At 37.7% G+C, this 18,526-nt stretch overlaps 1 protein-coding gene across 1 annotated transcript; it reads left to right on the top strand.

Moving 5' to 3' along the window:
• The first annotated feature begins 204 nt into the window (after positions 1-204).
• Positions 205-14,994, top strand: LOC130883335 (vomeronasal type-2 receptor 116-like). Its single transcript, XM_057783545.1, is given in 4 exon segments — positions 205-972; positions 2,255-2,521; positions 7,778-7,901; positions 14,090-14,994. Coding segments are annotated over 4 exon segments (1,998 nt in total). The 5' UTR covers positions 205-270.
• Positions 14,995-18,526: the final 3,532 nt, after the last annotated feature.

The raw sequence follows: 18,526 nt of genomic DNA, 5'->3' as shown, positions 1-18,526 counted from the left end.
GAGACTGGCCTACACTTATTTCAAACTGTTTAGTCCTTGGGTACTATTCAGAGACTTTAGGGGACTTCTGTATTTACATTTTATAATTTAGATGAGAGAAGAAGTAACAAAAAGAGGTTGTTTTAGAACTCTTTGCAGAGAAGTGTGTTGAACAAGTCCTAAAGAGTGCATGCTACCTCATGATGCTCTGTTTCCTAGTTCCTTCAGCTTACCTATGGACCCTTCCATCCTACCCTGAGTGATCATGTACAATTTCCTTTTCTGTATCAAATGGCCCCTGAGGACACATCTCTACCCCTGGCCATGGTCTCCCTCATACTTCACTTCAGCTGGAACTGGGTTGGACTGACCATCTCAGACAATGATCAGGGTATCCAATTTTTCTCATATTTGAGAACAGAGATGGAAAAATATATACTCTGCTTTGCCTTTGTGAACATGATTCCTCTCAACATTTATTTGTACATGTTAAGAGCTGAAGTGTATTATAATCAAATCTTGACGTCATCATCAAGTGTTGTTATCATTTATGGTGAAACAGATAGTACTCTCTCTGTCAGCTTTAGAATGTGGACATCTCGAGGTTTACAGAGAATCTGGGTCACCACCTCACAGTTCGATGTCACTACAAGTAAGAGACACTCCTTGCCTGAACGGTTCCATGGGACTCTGGCATTTGCACACCACCATGCTGAGATTTCTGGTTTTAAAAATTTTATCCAGTCAAAGAACCCTCTCAAATACTCAGATGAATACCTGGCAGGGCTGGAGTGGATGAACTTTAACTGTGGAGACTCGGTTTCTATGCGTAAGACACTGAGGAACTGCTCATCCAACAGCTCATTGGAATGGCTCATTGCACAGACATTCGACATGGCTTTTAGTGATGACCTTTATAACATATACAATGCTGTGTATACTGTGGCCCATGTCTACCATGAGATGCTACTTCAGCCAATAGGCAATCAGGAAGTACACTTGCCTAACTGTTTGAAGGTGATATTTCTATTTGATGATACTCAGTGTTTTCTATATTAGTCTTTATTAGAGTCTCAGCTGTCCCATTCTAGTGGGTTAGGATATATTTCCCCAAATAAAAAGATTTTTGAACATTTTTCCTCTTGAGGAAGTAAATTTAGAGGTTTGGAAAATCTCAAATGCAAACATTGTGGGGTGGGAGACAAAATTTCTCAATGATAATCAGTGATTCTTCTATAGAGCACCTGAATATCATCATCCCTGTTGTAATACTGGAAACATAGGAGTCTTCTTCATTAATCATCTCCATGATAAAATGATGAGATTTTCTTCCTTAATTGTCAGATATGTGGTAATCAAGGTAGGGGATCATTTGCACAGGTGTTCTAAACTGAATCTGCCCCAACTCGGGGCTTGGAAAACTCACGTGTGTGTGAATGGATGGTTCTTATAGTGTATGGGTGGATGATTGTGGGTTTCTCTGTTCTTCTGGTTATGTTGTTTGGATGTTAAATATGTGTTTCTAGCTATCTGCATATCAGCCTGTCTTTATAAGTGAGAATAAATTGTTTTTTTTGGTCAATGTCTTTCTCTATGGGTGTGTTTCTGTGTGTCTCTCCCTATGTGTATTTTTTAGTGCATGTGTCTACAAGTGTCCATGTGTGGGATTTGTCTGTTTTTGTGGTTGTGCTTGTACTTATGCATATTTGTGTTACTGTGTATGGGTGTATTTGGTGAATGTGTTGTACATATGTATATCTGTGTTTCTACTCTTCTGTATGTGTATCTGTCTTTGCATTTGAGGATAAATTTGTCTGTGTCAATGTCTCCCTGCATGGCTGTTTATATCTGTGTATGTCTCCTTGTGCATATTTATCCACAAATTTGTGAGCATGTTTATAGGCTTGTGTATGATTTTGTGGGCTTCTCTTTCTCTGTGTCTGAGTGCATAAGTCTGTCTCTGTATGTCTCTATGTTCATATCCTTTCTTGTGTTCAGGTGTATGTATGTGTAAATAGTATGTGCCTGTATTATGTATGTATCTATGTATGAATATGAGTCTGTGTATGCTTGTGTTTATGAACATTTAATACTTACAATTTATGTCTTCATGTATGACTGTGCTTATGTTTGGTAGTTCCTCTGAAAAATATAAAACTCTAGGACTGTTATTATATTTCTATTTACCTACTTGCTTTCATTGAAGTTTCTCACCTGGGGACATTCAAGAAAGTTGCATTAAAGATGAAATCAGAATGTATTTTCTGACTTCAAGGAAGGGCACACTCACTAAAGACTGCTGCCTGTCTTTCAGATGTACTCCTTACTTAGGAAGACCCACTTCACTAATCCAGTTGGGGACAGAGTGAATATGAACCAGAAAGAAAAACTGCAGCCAGAGTATGACATTTTCCAGATTTGGAATTTCCCAAATGGTCTTGGACTGAAGGTGAAGATAGGAATGTTTAGCCCACATTTTCCACATGGCCAACAGCTCCAAATATCTGAAGACATTCTAGAGTGGGCCACAGGAAGTAGACAGGTAGGTCTGACCTGATGTGCTGATTTACATTACACAGCAGTAACACTGTCACGTGGATCCACTTGTGTTTCCATGTAACTTAGTAAAAGTAGGTTGTCACATTAGGAGCCATTTTTTAGCCTCCTACAAAATGTTTCTTCTTTTTACTTGTTTGATGTGACATCATATGAATTGCTTCAGGATTTCATACATGCATACTGTGATTTTTATCATACCAGAACATGTTTCAAGCTTTTAAAATAAATAGCAAACTGGTGGTTACCACTATTTAATCTTATTTCCTGCGATTGAGAAATACTCTCTTGGTCCCATTCTGATAACTGCAAAGTGGTTTTCCTCTTTTCTGCTGCACCTCTGACACAGATGCTGAAAGACTGAGGCTAATTGTAAGGGATGAGTAAACTAAACATATGCCAATCATTCATTTTTATTATATATTTTTCTTTAAGTATTTTTGCGAACAGGTTCTAAATTGCCAATATCTTTAGGCATGCATTGACATAACATTTTTTGACCCATTTAGAAACCTTGTGAATTGCAATCTTGTTTTATCTTTCTGCCTTTTTGTTTTCTGTTGGTATGAGTGTTTTTCAGCATGTTTCTTTGCAGTACTGGAATGTGTGGTGCATATGCATGTCAGAACAATGATTTTGATTTCCACAAAACCGGAGACAACTTGGTTCTACACAGGGTGAACTACAAATGAATCTGCATCTGCTCATGAAGAGCAATTGTTATTGACAGCTGAGCCATGTCTCTAGCACTGAAGCTTACACTGTAAAAGAAATTTCTCACTAGAGGAACATTGCTTGAGTCCATGAATTCTTTCATAGTTCACCCAAAACAAACAAGCATGTATCTAGTTTCCTTATCTCTTTGTGTGGAGGTATTGATAGTAAAGAAATTTGCTTTTGAAAATTTATAAATGATGTATTCCACTATGGGTTTTATGTATATTATCGATAAGAATTCTCATGAAGGTGATTTTAAGATATCTTATTCAAACTCCCAAACTACAAAGTGGCTAGAATTTTAAAGGAGTTGACTTCAAGAGAGACTTCAAGCTGTATCTGAAGTTATATCTCAGGTTGCCCAGGCAGTATGAGATCTACAGTTACTATCCTTTCTCAGAGTGATGAGGAGTCATTCTCAGGGAAAAGGACATTTGATCTGAAGGTTTAACTACTGAACTACAGGTCCATCCACAGAGCAGTAATGGAATTTCACATGTGTTATAAGCTAGCCTCCCTTGAGCATTATGAAAAGATCCACTGCAGAAATCCAGAGGATTACAAACAATGCAATCTATACTTCTAGATATGCAAATTTCAATACACAAACAAGTGAAGAAACTATGAAGACATCCATGCAACAAATATTAGAGTCAGAAGTTTAAACAAGACTGTGTTCATGATGTACTGAACAAAGAATTCAAAGATGACCTTGAAAGTCAAACAACCTCCAGAAGAAAGCAAGGATTTCACAAAAACTTGCACACAATATGGAACTGTGTGAGCATGTGACAGATACATCCCAAAAGGTACAAAATAATGAAAAAATTCAAATTAAAAGATGGAAAGGAAAGACAAATGAAATCATTTAGAAATATCAGTGAAAAGTCTCACTAACAGAATACTTCAAGATGAAGACAGGGTGGCAAGACTCCAAGACCAGGCTGAAAATAGATCTGAAACGAAGATGAAGATAAAAAGAAGAAAAGATAATAGATGTGTGAGACCAAGAGGATAAAATTCAAGGATCCGATTTTTAACCTATTGCCAGAAGAGAAGAAGGATACACCATAAGCATCCACAGTACATCCAATAGTATGTAACAGTGACTCCCCAGAATACAGTGGGACATGTGGCTATCTAGAAACAGGAGGCATTTAAATACAAAACACATAATATCAGAAGAGAACCTTCCCCTGATATAGTTTACTTTGAATTCAAAATAACAGGACAAAGAGAAGTTGAAGGCTTCAGGAAAGAAGTGCATTTTGTAGAAATTCCCCACCTGGATTCCAGTAGATTCCTTCATGAACTCTCTGAAAACGGGACAGTATCAGTAATAGAATCGAAGCGGTTAGATTCATAACTGCCAAACCCCAAATACTATACCCAACAAAATTATTTTTCATTAATGAAGGAGACTGTGTTGCCTCCTCTTGAGTATCAAGTTGACAATATTTAGAATTCAATGAAACCCAAATATGCAGAGCAAAACTGAAAGGGATTTTTGCTTAATGTGAAGTGGGATGATCCACTTCTTATGCATATCTTATCTTTGAGATAGGAAATAAACACCTTACAAAGAGGAGGGGTGGTGCATGCCTTTAATCACAGAACTCTTGAGGCACAGGCAGGTGGATCTCTGAGTTGGGGGACAACCTGGTCTCCACAGTGAGATCCAGGACAGCCAGGATGAAAGATAAATCTTGTAGTTTAAAAACAAAACAAAAAATAAAGGAAAAGAAGTATGCTATATAGAAAGGAAGGCCAAAGGAGATAGATAGATAGATAGATAGATAGATAGATAGATAGATAGATAGATAGATAGAGAGAGAGAGAACCTGCTATTAATTGAGATCTTTTAAGCGTGGAAAGTAGTTTTTTATCTGGATTTTCAGTTGGGAAGACACAACTTTATCCAGCTTATTTCATTTAGGAAAATCCACCTCTTATCTTGGATACACCCTTTGCTGGAATCACATATAAGGAAATAAAAAAAGAAAACCTTTGCTCTGTGTGTACTTGTTCCCAAGTTCATTGTTTCATTGGCACTAAGGGTATTTTTTGGGATTCCAGTGTATAATGGAGATCAGCTGAGGCATTAAGCCTCATGGACTGAGAAGTTGTTGGATTCTTGAACTTTCTATTCATATCCAACAATTATTGGCTTAGCTAGATCACAACATATTCTAATAAATTGCATATGTGTATATATAGAGGAGAGAGCCAGAGATAGAGACAGAAACAGAGACAGTTTTGTTCTGTAAGTTTGTTACTCCTAAAAACCGTAACTAATACAGAGATAGAGCAAAATTCAATGATGAACATAAATTATTAGAATTCACAATCATTCTAACACTATTATGGACGACGCCTGAAGAACTAATAGAACCTCAAAAATAAGATAAATACAAGTGATCAAAGTATATAAAGACAGCACTAGAACACCACACAGATAAACAACTATTAAAAGTATCAAATATTGCAATAACAACAATGAGCAATAACAATTAGTTAATAATTTTCAATACCAATTTACTGTTAGTCTTCCCATTCTCTAGTCAAAATACATAAAACATCAAGATTGGCAATAACCCTTCCATAACCCACTAAACAAATATCCAACCTCATTCTGAAAAAAGAAAATGAAACAAAAAAAAGCACAAAACTTCAACAAGACAACAGAAATATCTGCTCCTCTGGTAAAGATGACTGCATTTCAGAGACACAAGTTTGGTTCAACATATGAAGATGTAATGTGGCACATATATAGACTCATGGAACAACTAGAGGATCATCCAAATATGTGCAGAAATTGCACATAACAATTTCAGCATTCATTCAGAGTTAAAATAAAAAAACAGACACAAAAGAAAGATCACATCTTGCCTAAATCAGGTTTTCTTTTGATTAATTAATATTTTCCAGCCTGATCACTTTAAAAATGATTTCTGTGGCAAAGCATTTGACAACATTGTCCTACATGAAGAGAAACTCAAGAATTTCCATTAAAATCCTAAGTGAGGTCAGTTGTATGTTGAGGTACATATATTAATCTAAACTTTTGGGAGGCAGAGACAATCAGAGCCCTGTCTTTTTATGGCAAGTCTGGCCTACATAGCAAGTTCAAGCCAGCTAAAGATGCATATAGAGATCACACTTCAAAATACACGGGCAAAAAGTAGAAAAGATTATACATCTTCTCCACTCTCATTAAAAAATAGTCCTTAATATCTTAGTAAGAATAAAAGGAAATTGCAACCATGAAAAACAGAAAAGAAGAGAAGAAATATGTCCACTGGTAGCATACATGTTTAACCCCAGATTCAGGAGCTGAATATGCAGACGAGGCATATCCTTGTGGGATCTAAGTCAGCCTAGTCTATAGAAGGAGTGAGGAAGGTCTACCACCACTATACTGTGAAACCCGCTTTCAAGGAGGCAGAAAACAAAGGAAGATTTGTTCTTAACCAAATTGTGGAGAATATGAAAGAGCCTGTGCTTAGGAGACACTGCAGTTTCAAGACTGAAGTCAGCACTGAACAGAACATGCAATGTGAGGCTGCAGTATTAGCAGCTATCTGAAGCAGCTTAAAGATCCCTATCAAGGTTTTTAATGATATGAAGATATTTTATTTTAAACTTTAAGAAATCATTCAATTAACCTCAAGTTATTTAATTTTTATCTGTGTTCTGCAGTGTCTGCAGCCTGTATCAGGACTTTATTCCCAGGAAACGCCCCCCCTTCCAGCTCAGTGCACATCAGCTCAGCACTTCATCACTAGAAATGCGCCAGGCTCTGCCTATTCATCTATTTTTTTACACTATGTCATGCTTTGCAGGGTGATTTTAGTGGAGTTCATGTGTGCTAACTCAGATTTGATTTCTCCATTCATCCTAGCTTGCTATGCTATTGCTGTGATTAAACAGACCATAAGCAAAGTGAGAAGGGGAGGTTGGTTTGACTCATGGGTTATAGTTGAGGGAAGACAGGGCAGGAATCTGAAGACTGCAACTAAAGTACAGATCCTGAAGGAATACCTCTTACTGGCTTCTTCTGTTTGATTTCTCATACAGCCTGCCTAGGGGACAGCACTGCCCACAGTGGACTGAGCACTCCTACATCAAATACCAATGAGTAAAATGTTTTGCTGTTATGATGACAGGTTAATCCAATGGAATGATTTTTTTCGTTAAGGTTCCCTCTATATTTTAAATGTACTTTGTGTCAAGTTGCAAAAATTAATTAGAAAAAAAACCCTTTGCATGCTCTGTCATGTTTATTTGTCCAGAGTGAACAACTCAATCTTCTTCCTAAATTTCCAGCAATGTAACGCTATCAATTTTATATTAAATTGTTTCTACACCTTACATAAATTGGCATTCTATAATATGCTAAGTGAGATATGGTCACTCTTTGGTGTATATAAAATAAACGTATTGATATTTTATTGAAGATATTTAAAGTAGTTATGGAATGAACAGTCAGGTCTCCTGATATCAGCATGTGTCTAATATTCCTCAGATGCCGCCCTCTGTGTGCAGTGCTGATTGTGGTCCTGGATTCAGAAAGTTCAGGCAGGAGGGAATGGCAGCCTGCTGTTTTGATTGCAGTCCCTGCCCAGAAAATGAAATTTCTAATGAGACAAGTGAGTATTTACTGCCAAGATAAACCCTTCACATTGATCATCCTCTCTAACATAGACACGGATGATCAAAGGGTCTAAAAGCTGCTACACAGATAGAATATACCCCTTTCCTAAGTTAGATTTATTGGAATGTGATCAATACCAATGTTCCTTTTAAGTCACACTGTTTGCTATGACATAGATCTTTGATTCACTGAAAATTCATGGCATATGTCAGTTTCTCAAAGAAACAGTTTTGATATTCAAACTGCAGTGTAAAAGAAATCTGAACAAGGTCTTTCCTAGTGGTTGTATAATCTAATTGCATGTGTGTGTGTGTTCCTACTGACACTTATAAGCACCATGTAGGTTGAAGAATCAATGAGGATCAGAATAGGATATCAGATCCACTAAGCTCTGGTGTGGGAGGTCCTTCTAACAGCCTCTCACTACAGAACTCTGTTATTTGGATGTTAGGAACCAATTTCAAGTTCTCTGTATGGTTAATGAAAACAGGAATAATTACTTGTACAGTTAAATCAGAAACAGTTAAATATGAGACAGAAGACTTTAAATAATATCCAGAGACCCACTTTTCAAAGGATCAATGTGATTTGAACTCTATGGAATATTGATAAGTACCGACTCATGATATAGAACATATGAGTAGTCCTACATTCAATATTTTTATGTATAGCACCCATTTAATAATGTCACAAATATCATATTAAAACAGTTTGGTATGAAAGTACCTTAGTCACAATTATCTGAATGCTGTTGTTATGTACAAGCTCTTATTAGTCAAATGATATTTGTTTAGTGTTGGGTATATACAGATGACAGACATATTGTTTTTCTCTATGGTTCTCACCCCATGTAATACAATAAAAGTCTTTAAAGCATATTAATGGCCAATAATATGGTAAAGTAATTAATTCCCTTGCTACTACATCTAATAATGAGTTCATCCACAGCACCCATGTAATAAATAGAGGTAACGAACTCCTAGAGATTGTCTTCAGACTGTCGGGGGAGGCTGCACGTTCATCCCAACTGCCCAACTCGAAATAATCACACAGAAACTATATTCATTCAATCACTATTTGGCCCATTATGTTTAGCTTCTAATTGAGTGACTCTTACATAATAATTTAACCTATTTCTATTTGTATGTAGAACATAAATACTATTATTATAAATATAAAGCCATATTTATATGACAGTGGCTTACTGGGTAAAGTTTTCAACCATCTGTCCCTAGCAGCAGCTCCATTGCTTCTCTCTCCTTCTACTTCCTTTCTCCCAGCATTCTGCCTAACTTTGCCTGCTTACCTCTATTCTCTGTGCAGGCCCAAAGCAGTCCTTCATCCATTATCCAATAAAAGCAACACACAACAGAAGGACCTCCCAAACCATCTGGCCTCTATGCACTCAGTCATACAAGATACACCAAAGTAATAAACAGCATCTAATGCATTGGCTTTAAATGAAAAAAATTTATAAGACTAAATGGCATTGACTGTGCTATCACCCTTACTTGAGTATTCTCCTGTTATTGTCCTATATGGTGCTATATCTGTATCTATTTTTACCCCTTGAGTAAACTGTGGGTCTGTATCTCACAGAAAAGGAAGAAGGAATGAACTTATCTGTTCACAAATGGATGGCATCAAGATGTAGGGCTTTTTAATGCTAAATATGTAGAGAGGTTTCTACCTTCAGTGATAGACTTACTGCTCCTTTTCTACATTTGTTTTCATTGTTATTTATTTGCTAGCTTGTTTTAAGTAAGCTCATAGGATGGTGGACGTTTTTTCATTTATTTATTTCATACACCAACCATAGTTTCTCCTTCCTCTTCTTTTTTCATACCCGTCTTTCCCCCACATCCACTCCTCTCTCCATTCAGAAAGAATAAGGCCTTCCATGGAAGCCAACAAAGCCTGGCATGCCAAGTTAAGGCAGAAACTAGACCCTTCCTTTTTTATTGGACAATCCATCCCACTACAGGGAATGTGTTCCAAAGGCCAGTTCATGTGCATGAATAGACCCTGGCTCCACTGCTAGGAATCCCGTAAACAGACCAGCCTACACAACTGTTAGACATGCAGAGTGCCAGGAGAGTCCTATGCTAGCTCCCTAGGTGTTGGTACAGATTCCATGAACTCCCTCGAGCTCAGGTCAGCTATTTCTGTGGGTTTCCCTGTCATGATCTTAGATTCATTTGGTTGGAAATTTTTTTTCCTTTTTATTTATTTTTTATTCTTTTTTAATTAAAATTTCCACCTGCTCCCCGTTTCCCATTTCCCTCCCCTCCTCCCAAATATTGCCCCCTCCCCCCACTCCCCTCCCCCTATCCCCACTCCTCTTCTCCTCCCCCCACACCATTCCCCCTCCCTCTCGATACTGAAGAGCAGTCCAAATTCTCTGCCCTGCGGGAAGACGAAGGTCTTCTATCTACGTCCAGGAAGGTGAGCGTCTAAACAGGCTAAGCTCCCACAAAGCCAGTTCATGTATTAGGATCGAAGCCTAGTGCCATTGTCCTTGGCTTCTCATCTGCCTTCATTGTCCGCCATGCTCAGAGAGTCCAGAATCAACCCATGCTTATTCAGTCCCAGACCAGCTGGCCTTGGTGGGCTCCCAATAGATCAGTTCCACTGTCACAGTGGGTGGGTGCATCCCTCGTGGTCCTGATTTCCTTGCTCATCTTCTCCCTCCTTCTGCTCCTCATTTGGACCTTAAGAGCTCAGACCGTTGCTCCAAATTGAGACTCTGTCTCTACCTCGATCCATCGCCAGATGAAGGTTCTAAGGTGATATGCAAGATATTCATCAGTATAGGATAGGGTCATTTCAGGTTCCCTCTCCTTAGTTGCCCAAGGTACCAGCTGGGAACATATTCCTGGACACCTGCGAACCCCTCAAGAGTCAAGTCTCTTGCCAACCCTAAGATGGCTCCCTTAGATAGGATATATACTTCGCTGCTCCCGTATCCTCCCTTCCTATATCCCAACCATCCCAGTCCCCCGAGCTCCTCCCATCCTCCCCTTCTCATGTTTCTCATCCTTGCGGGTGAGATGGCATGGGGCAAAGGGGAAATAGGATGGTTGGAAATTTTGTTCCCAACCTTTTACTCTGAGGTAATGTCTGTCTTTGAGGTTGAGGTGTGTTTCTTGTAACCCACAGAAGGATAGATTCTGGTTTCAAATCCATTCTGTTCGCCTATCTCTTTGTATTGGGAAATTGAATTCATTGATACTATAAAATGTTAATGATCAGAAATTATTAATTCTTGGCGGGTTTTTTGGCCTTGGTGGTGTTAGTGTTTGAGTTTCCCTTCTTTTGAGTGTTGCTGTTGTGAGTTATTTATTACCTGTGTTTTCATGGATTTAGCAAACTTACATGGGTTGGAATTTTTCTTATAGCATTTCTGTGTTGCTTAGTTTATGTATGGGTATTGTTTAAATCTCGTTTTGTCTTGAAATACATTGCTTTTCTTGTCTACAGTGATTGAGTGTTTTTCTGGGCATAATATTCTGCGCTAGCATCTGTGGCCCCTTATTGTCTGTAAAATATCAGTCCAGGACTTTCTAGCTTGTAGGGTCTCCTTTGAGAAGTCAGGTGTTATTCTGATAGATCTGCTTTTATATGTTTATTGGCCTTTTTCATCTGCAGCTCTTAAAATTCTTTCTTCATGGTTGTAGGATAAAGAGGCAGCTTTATCTCCATAACTACATTTTCTTTTTTTAAAAAACTTATTTAAGTCAGAAAAAATTAGTTCCTTATACTGTTTGCTTAGTGTTTGATTATTATGGGGTGAGGGACTGGTTTTGGTCTAGCCTATTTGGTATTATGTAAGCTTCTTGTGCTTTCATACACATGTCCTTCTTTGGGATTTTGTTTTGATTTTGTTAAATATATTTTCTGTGTCTCTGAGCTGAGATTCTTCTCCTTCTACCCTGATTATCCTTAGGATTTGTCTTTTCATTGTGCCACAGATTTCCTGGATATATTATGATTGGAATTGTTTGGATTTAACATTTCCTTTAACTTATGAATCTATTTCCTCCATTGTATCTTTAACATCTGTGATTGTCTCTTCCATCTCTTGTATTCTGTCCATAATGATTGAATCAGTAGTTCCTGTTCACTTAGCCATATTTTTCATTTCCTGAATTCCATCAGTTTATGTTTTATATATAGTTTCTATTTCAATTTTCAAGTCTTTAACTATTTCCTTTACGTATTTGACTGCTTGTTCTTTGCTTTCTTTCTTTCTTTAAGGGATTTATTGATTTCTTCCAATACTTTCTTTGTCCTTTTTTTGATTTCTTAAGGGAATTTTTTATTTCCTCTTTAAGAGCCACTACCATTTTCCTTAAGTTATTATAAAGACTGTTTTCTTGTGTTTCAGCTGTATTGGAATGCTCAGGTCTTACTGTTGTAGGATCACTATCAGCCCCACATTGCTCTTTCACATGTTGAATGTATTCTTGTGCTGGCATTTACTCATCTGTTTTTCTAACAGGTGTGGGTCATGGCAGTGTCTAAGTAGTCTGTGCTTCCATCTAGTACGGCTCATGTCTATGCATGATTTTCAACTGCTGATTTGCACTTGTACCTATGTAGTCTTCTAAGGTTACATGGGATTACTGGCCATGGAGAAAATATTCAGGCACCTGCTTGCTGCCTGTGGCTGGGCCAGGACTGCAGAGGAATGGACTTTTTTCTTCCTAGAATTCTCCTATTCTCATTGATCTTCCTTTACTTCCTGTATGGTTGTCCCACCTATATTTCCTGCCTGGCTACTGGCCAATCAGCATTTATTTAAAATATAATTGACAGAATACAAACCATTGTTTCACACCAGGAGTGGGGATGCAGCCTGGAGGCAGGTCTCTTCAACTGCTTGCCACTCAAGCGAACTGCCATGTTGCTGCTTGTTATGTGCAATACCGAGGAGTACAGCATCCTTACTATCAGATGAGGACACAGCTAAGGGCAAACTTATTTAATTTATTTCATTATGTTTGCATTTTCCAATATCAAAATTATATTTATATAACCTTCCTTTCTCATTTTCCCCTCCTACTTACACCATATAAACCCAACTGACCTCATATTCACCATCTCTTTTGATACTTTACATGTAGTGATTCTGAAAGGACTGTAGCCATCCCAAGCATGGCAGGTATATCTCTAAAAATCCCTGTCCCTCTCTCACATTCCATTTGTCTTACTATAAACCATTAGATTACTATGGTTGCTTGAATAAAATTTGGCCCCATGACATCATGCAGAGTGATCCTATTAGGTTATTTGGTCTTTTTGGAGAAGATATGGTCTTATTAGATGAAGTGTTACACTGTGGAGGCAGAGTATGAGGTTTCATATATGCTTAAGAAACACACAGTGAGTCTGTTTACTTCCTGTTACCAATGGATAAAAACAGAATTCAAAGCCCCTTCTATAATTCCAGGTCCATCTGCATACAACCATATCCCAACATGATGATAATAAACTGAACTTCTGACTATAAGACACTCAATTAAATGTTTTTCTTTAAAAGAGTTGCCATGGTCATCATTTCTCTTCAAAGCAATATAAAACCTAAGACAATATCATTCTCAAAGCTAGCCACCAAGATCTATTGCCTTAATCATCCACTTCCTCCACCTGAGATTGACTATCACTGTCCAGATATCAAAATGTGAGGTCAAGCTAACAAAAATCCTTCATGACTGTCCTAATTAACATGATAATCCAATTTAACACTTTATCCTAAAATGGGGTAACCCTTTTACCATTATAAATTGCCATTCTCCCACAGGTTATAACTGTTTCTACTCTAATCAGAGAAAGATTTTTCTTCTTGGCCCAAATATCCACTCCTTCTCTCCTTTGTTCTGTTCCCTTCTCCCACATTCTCTGTCTCCTGTCTTTCTACTAAAAACATCTTTCCTTATAACATGACAAATGATGACATTAACACACATTTAACAGACAAAGTAGTGATTGTTTGGATTTATTCCGTGAAGAGATAAGGAATGAGTATTGTGAAATGGGAAGCATTGCTATGCAGCATTATCTTTCAATGTCCTCCTCAGCACAAGTGCAGATATTCCAATGCTCATTTCAACATACATAATTAAAATGTCTTGTCAAGAAAAATGCTCAAGATTCACTAATCATATTTTTTTCCTCCATCAGATGTGGATCAGTGTGTAAAGTGTCCAGAGGATCAGTATGCCAATGCAGAACACATCCATTGCATTGACAAAACTGTGAGCTTTCTGACCTATGAAGACCCCTTGGGGATGACTCTGACCTTAATGGCCTTCTGCCTCACTGCCTTCACATCTGTCGTTCTTGGGATCTTCATAAAACACCATGACACTCCACTTGTGAAGGCCAATAACCGGAATCTCAGCTACACCTTGCTTGTCTCACTCATCTTTTGTTTCCTGTGTCCCTTGCTCTTTATTGGTCATCTCAATGCAGCTACGTGCATCCTGCAGCAAATCACATTTGGAGTAGTATTCAGTGTGGCTGTTTCTACTGTGTTAGCAAAAACAGTGACTGTGCTTCTGGCTTTCAAAGTCACAATCCCCGGAAGAAGGATGAGGTACTACCTGATTCCAAGGGCATCCAACTTCATCATTGTCATCTGCACTCTCATCCAAATTATTCTCTGTGCAATTTGGCTTGGAGTTTCTCCTCCATTTATTGAAATTGATGCCAAGAGTGAACAAGGCCACATCATCATTGTATGTAGCAAGGGCTCAATGATTGCATTTCATTGTGTCTTAGGATACCATGGCTCCCTTGCATTAGGGAGCTTCATTGTGGCTTTCTTGGCCAGGAATCTCCCTGACACATTCAATGAAGCCAAGTTGTTGACATTCAGCATGCTGGTGTTCTGCAGTGTCTGGGTCACCTTTCTTCCTGCATACCATAGCACCAAGGGCAAGGTCATGGTTGCTGTGGAGGTCTTCTCCATCTTGGCCTCCAGTGCAGGCTTGCTGGGGTGTATCTTTATCCCCAAGTGCTACATAATTTTGTTAAGACCAGAAAGAAATTCTCTTAAAAAGTTAAAGGAGAAAGCATCTTCTTGAACTACCATTTCCTAAATTGAAAGTGACAGCTATGGTTTTGGTACAAAACCACTTGTTATGATACAATGAAAGATGTATGCATTAGATAGTGACTCTCATTTTTTCTTCTAATGATGATGCCAAGAATTGACACACATACTACTTTTCTGAACATAATCTCTTGAAATCATCCATTCATCCACTTAATTTACAAGACCTGCCTATTGGACATTGTTGCATTGTAGAAGACTTTTTTTTTCTTTAGTATACAATCAGATTTAAAATAAACTAAAAGTCCATCTATTGATGTCTGAGTGAATGTGTGTCGTTAACCGCAGTGAGTGTTGAGACTAAAGACTCTCATGATCCATCCTTATACTTTCTCCCAAATTCATTATATCTCTATTTTCCTTCAAGAAAGTACAGGACTCCAAGAAACAACCACTCTACAGGAAAAAAAATGTACAGTGAGACAAGGAAAAAAGAAAATCTTGTTAAGTGTTTCTGAGCAATTTGAATTTCCCTTTTGAGAATTCTCTGTTTAGTTCAGGACCCATTTAATATTGCAATCTTTGTTTTTGATTTATAGGATCTTGAGTTCTCCATATATTTTTGATATTTGACCTCTGTCAGATGTGGAGATGGTAAAAATATTTTCTCACTGTTGTAGGGAGAGGGCTGCTTGTTTTTTCTGGGTACCCAGCTAGCTTAACTCCAAAATAATCACACAGAAACCATATTCACTAAAACACTGCTTGGCCAATTAGCTCTAGCTTCTTATTAGCTAAGTCTTATATTAATTTAACCCATTTCTTGTATTTTGTGTATTGCTATGTTGCAGTAGCTTATCAAGTAATGTTCTTATTGGCATCTGTCTCATTCGGAGAATCCATGGCATTTCTCTCTTACTCTGCCTTTCTTCCTCCCAGCATTCAGTTCTGTCCTCCCACATCTTACCTAAGTTCTGCCCTATCAACTGATCAGGCAGATTCTTTATTCATTAATGCTAATCACAGCACACAGAGGAGACTCCCACATCTTCTCATTATCTAGGTTGCCTTAGAGGAGCTTTTCAGTTTGATGAGGTCCTATTTATTAATTATTGATCCTATTCAGTACACTACTGGTGTTCTTTCCAGAAATTTTTCTATCAATCCAATGATTTTGAGGCTCTTTCCCAATTCTACCAGGTTCAGTGTGTCTCTTTTTATATTAAAAGCTTTGATGAATTTGGACTTGAGTTTTGTGCAGGATGATCAGTATGGATATATTTATTTTCTACTATATGCAGACATCCGTAGGCAGCACCATTTGTTCAAGATGCCATGTTTTTTCAAGTCTGCTCTTCTGATTAGTCAAAACTAGGTGCCTGTAGCAGTATGGATTTATATCTAGGATTTCAATTCAATCCCATTGATTGACTTGTCTCTGTTTATGCTAATAACATGTTATTAATAGTGTAGGATTTTAGTACAACTTGAAATAGGAATGCTGATACTTCCAAAAATTTCTCTTATTGTTCATGATTATTTCAGCTATTCTGTTATTTGCTGTTTATCAATATGAAGCTGAACATTTTTCTTTGGATACCTGTGAATAATTGAGATGGAAGGATGCATTCTGATGGTAATCTTAGCTCTGTTGTTCCTGTTCAAGTTGCTAAAGTTTTGACTTCCTGATACCTTTCACTTTGGGTTCTTTTCTAATTTTTGGCTTAATTTATATTTGTTGGTCTCAGAAATTAAATCTCTTTAATTTCCTTCCCATTTGTTTGTGTTTTCCTCAATTAGATTTGTAGGCAAATGGGTAGAACTAGAAAAAAACATTCTGAGTGAGACAAACATGGTATTTGCTCACTGATACACTGATAGGTGATTATTAGGAGTAAGGAATAGGATAACCAACCTACAATCGACAGCACCAGAGAGTCTAAATGAAAAGGAAACCCAAAGAGGGTTCCATGAATTTCACTGAGACTAGAAAACCAAAAGATCTCCTGGGTAAACTGGGGGCTGGAAGTTAGGGGATGGAGGGATGGGAAGTGGAGAGAGTTGTTTGATTGGACTGGGTGTGTGAGGTAAGTTAGAGGCAGCCTGGAGGATGGGAGTAAGGAAAGAGATGTCTTGATAGAAGGGACCATTGTGGAGTTGGGGAAAACTCTGGTGCCAGGATAACCTTTAAGAATCCACAAAATGACCCCTAATAAGACTCCTAGAAATACTAGAGACTGTGCATGACCTGGCTATCTACTGTAATTAGAGACTATCCTAACTGCTTTCAGAGACACTATCCAGTAACTGATAGAAGCAGATGCAGAGGTCCACAGACAAGCACTGCATTGATCTTGAGAGTCCTACAGAAGAAAGGGAGAAGGGAATGGATTAGCTGAACCAGGTTAGTCATGATGGAAAAACCCACAGAGATAGCTACCCTGAGTTCAAGGAGGCTGATGGATGCTATACCAATAGTTACAGAGCCTGCATGTGTATGACCTTGGCCCTCTGCATACATGTGTGTGATATCGTCTATCTTGGCCTCTTATTAAAACTTCTAACAGTGAGAAAAGGACCTATTCCTGGTGCTTAGCTGGCTTTTCATAATCTCTTCTACATGCTGGATTACCTTTTCCTGCCTGACACTATGGGGTTAACTTATTGGTTAACTCTCACATCTTGATTAACCCATTTTTAATAATCTGTGTAGCCCCGTGAGGTGTTGGCTTACCAGGAAAGATCTTAACCTGAGTCTGTCTGGAGTGGGAGAATCACGGCGACTGTCTGACTCAGCTTCTTTCTCCCAGCATTTTGTTCTGTCTACTCCGCCTACCTGATTTTCTGTCCTATTAAAGGAACAAGACAGTCTCTTTATTTAGCCAATGAAATTAACACAAAACAGAAGACTCTCCCCCATCATTTCCCCTTTTTCTGTTTAAACAAAAAAGAAGGCTTTAACTTTAACATAGTAAAACTACATATAACAAAACAGTCATCAAGTAAGAATTACAGTTATAATATTTATATCTATTTTATCCTTTATCATAACTAAGGAAAACAATAACTATCTATATATTCTTTAACTCCATCAAAGACTCCAGAAGGATATAATATTACCTAAATAAACAAGAAGCAGCTTCATATTGATAAACAACAAATAACAGAATAGCTGAAATAATCATGAATGATAAAAGAACTTCTAGAAGTATCAGCATTCCTGATTTCAAGTTGTACTAAAATCCTACACTATTAATAACATGTTATTGGCATAAACAGAGACAAGTCAATCAGTGGGATTGAATTGAAATCCTAGATATAAATCCATACTGCTACAGGCAGTATGATACTGGTATAAACAGAGACAAATCAATCAAGTGGAATTCAATTGAAATCCTAGATATAAATTTATACAGCTATGGGCACCTATTTTGACAAGTCAGAAAAGCAGACTTGAAAAAAATATGGAATCTTCAACAAAAAGTGATGTCCCAATTGGATGTCTGCATATAGAAGAAAATAAATATATCCATACTGATCATCCTGTACAAAACTCAAGTCCA

The sequence above is a fragment of the Chionomys nivalis genome, chromosome 11 (genome assembly GCF_950005125.1).
Source record: "Chionomys nivalis chromosome 11, mChiNiv1.1, whole genome shotgun sequence".
Lineage (NCBI taxonomy): Eukaryota > Metazoa > Chordata > Mammalia > Rodentia > Cricetidae > Chionomys > Chionomys nivalis.
The sequence above is the reverse complement of the archived record's forward strand: the minus strand, read 5'-3'. Positions and strand labels throughout refer to the sequence as shown.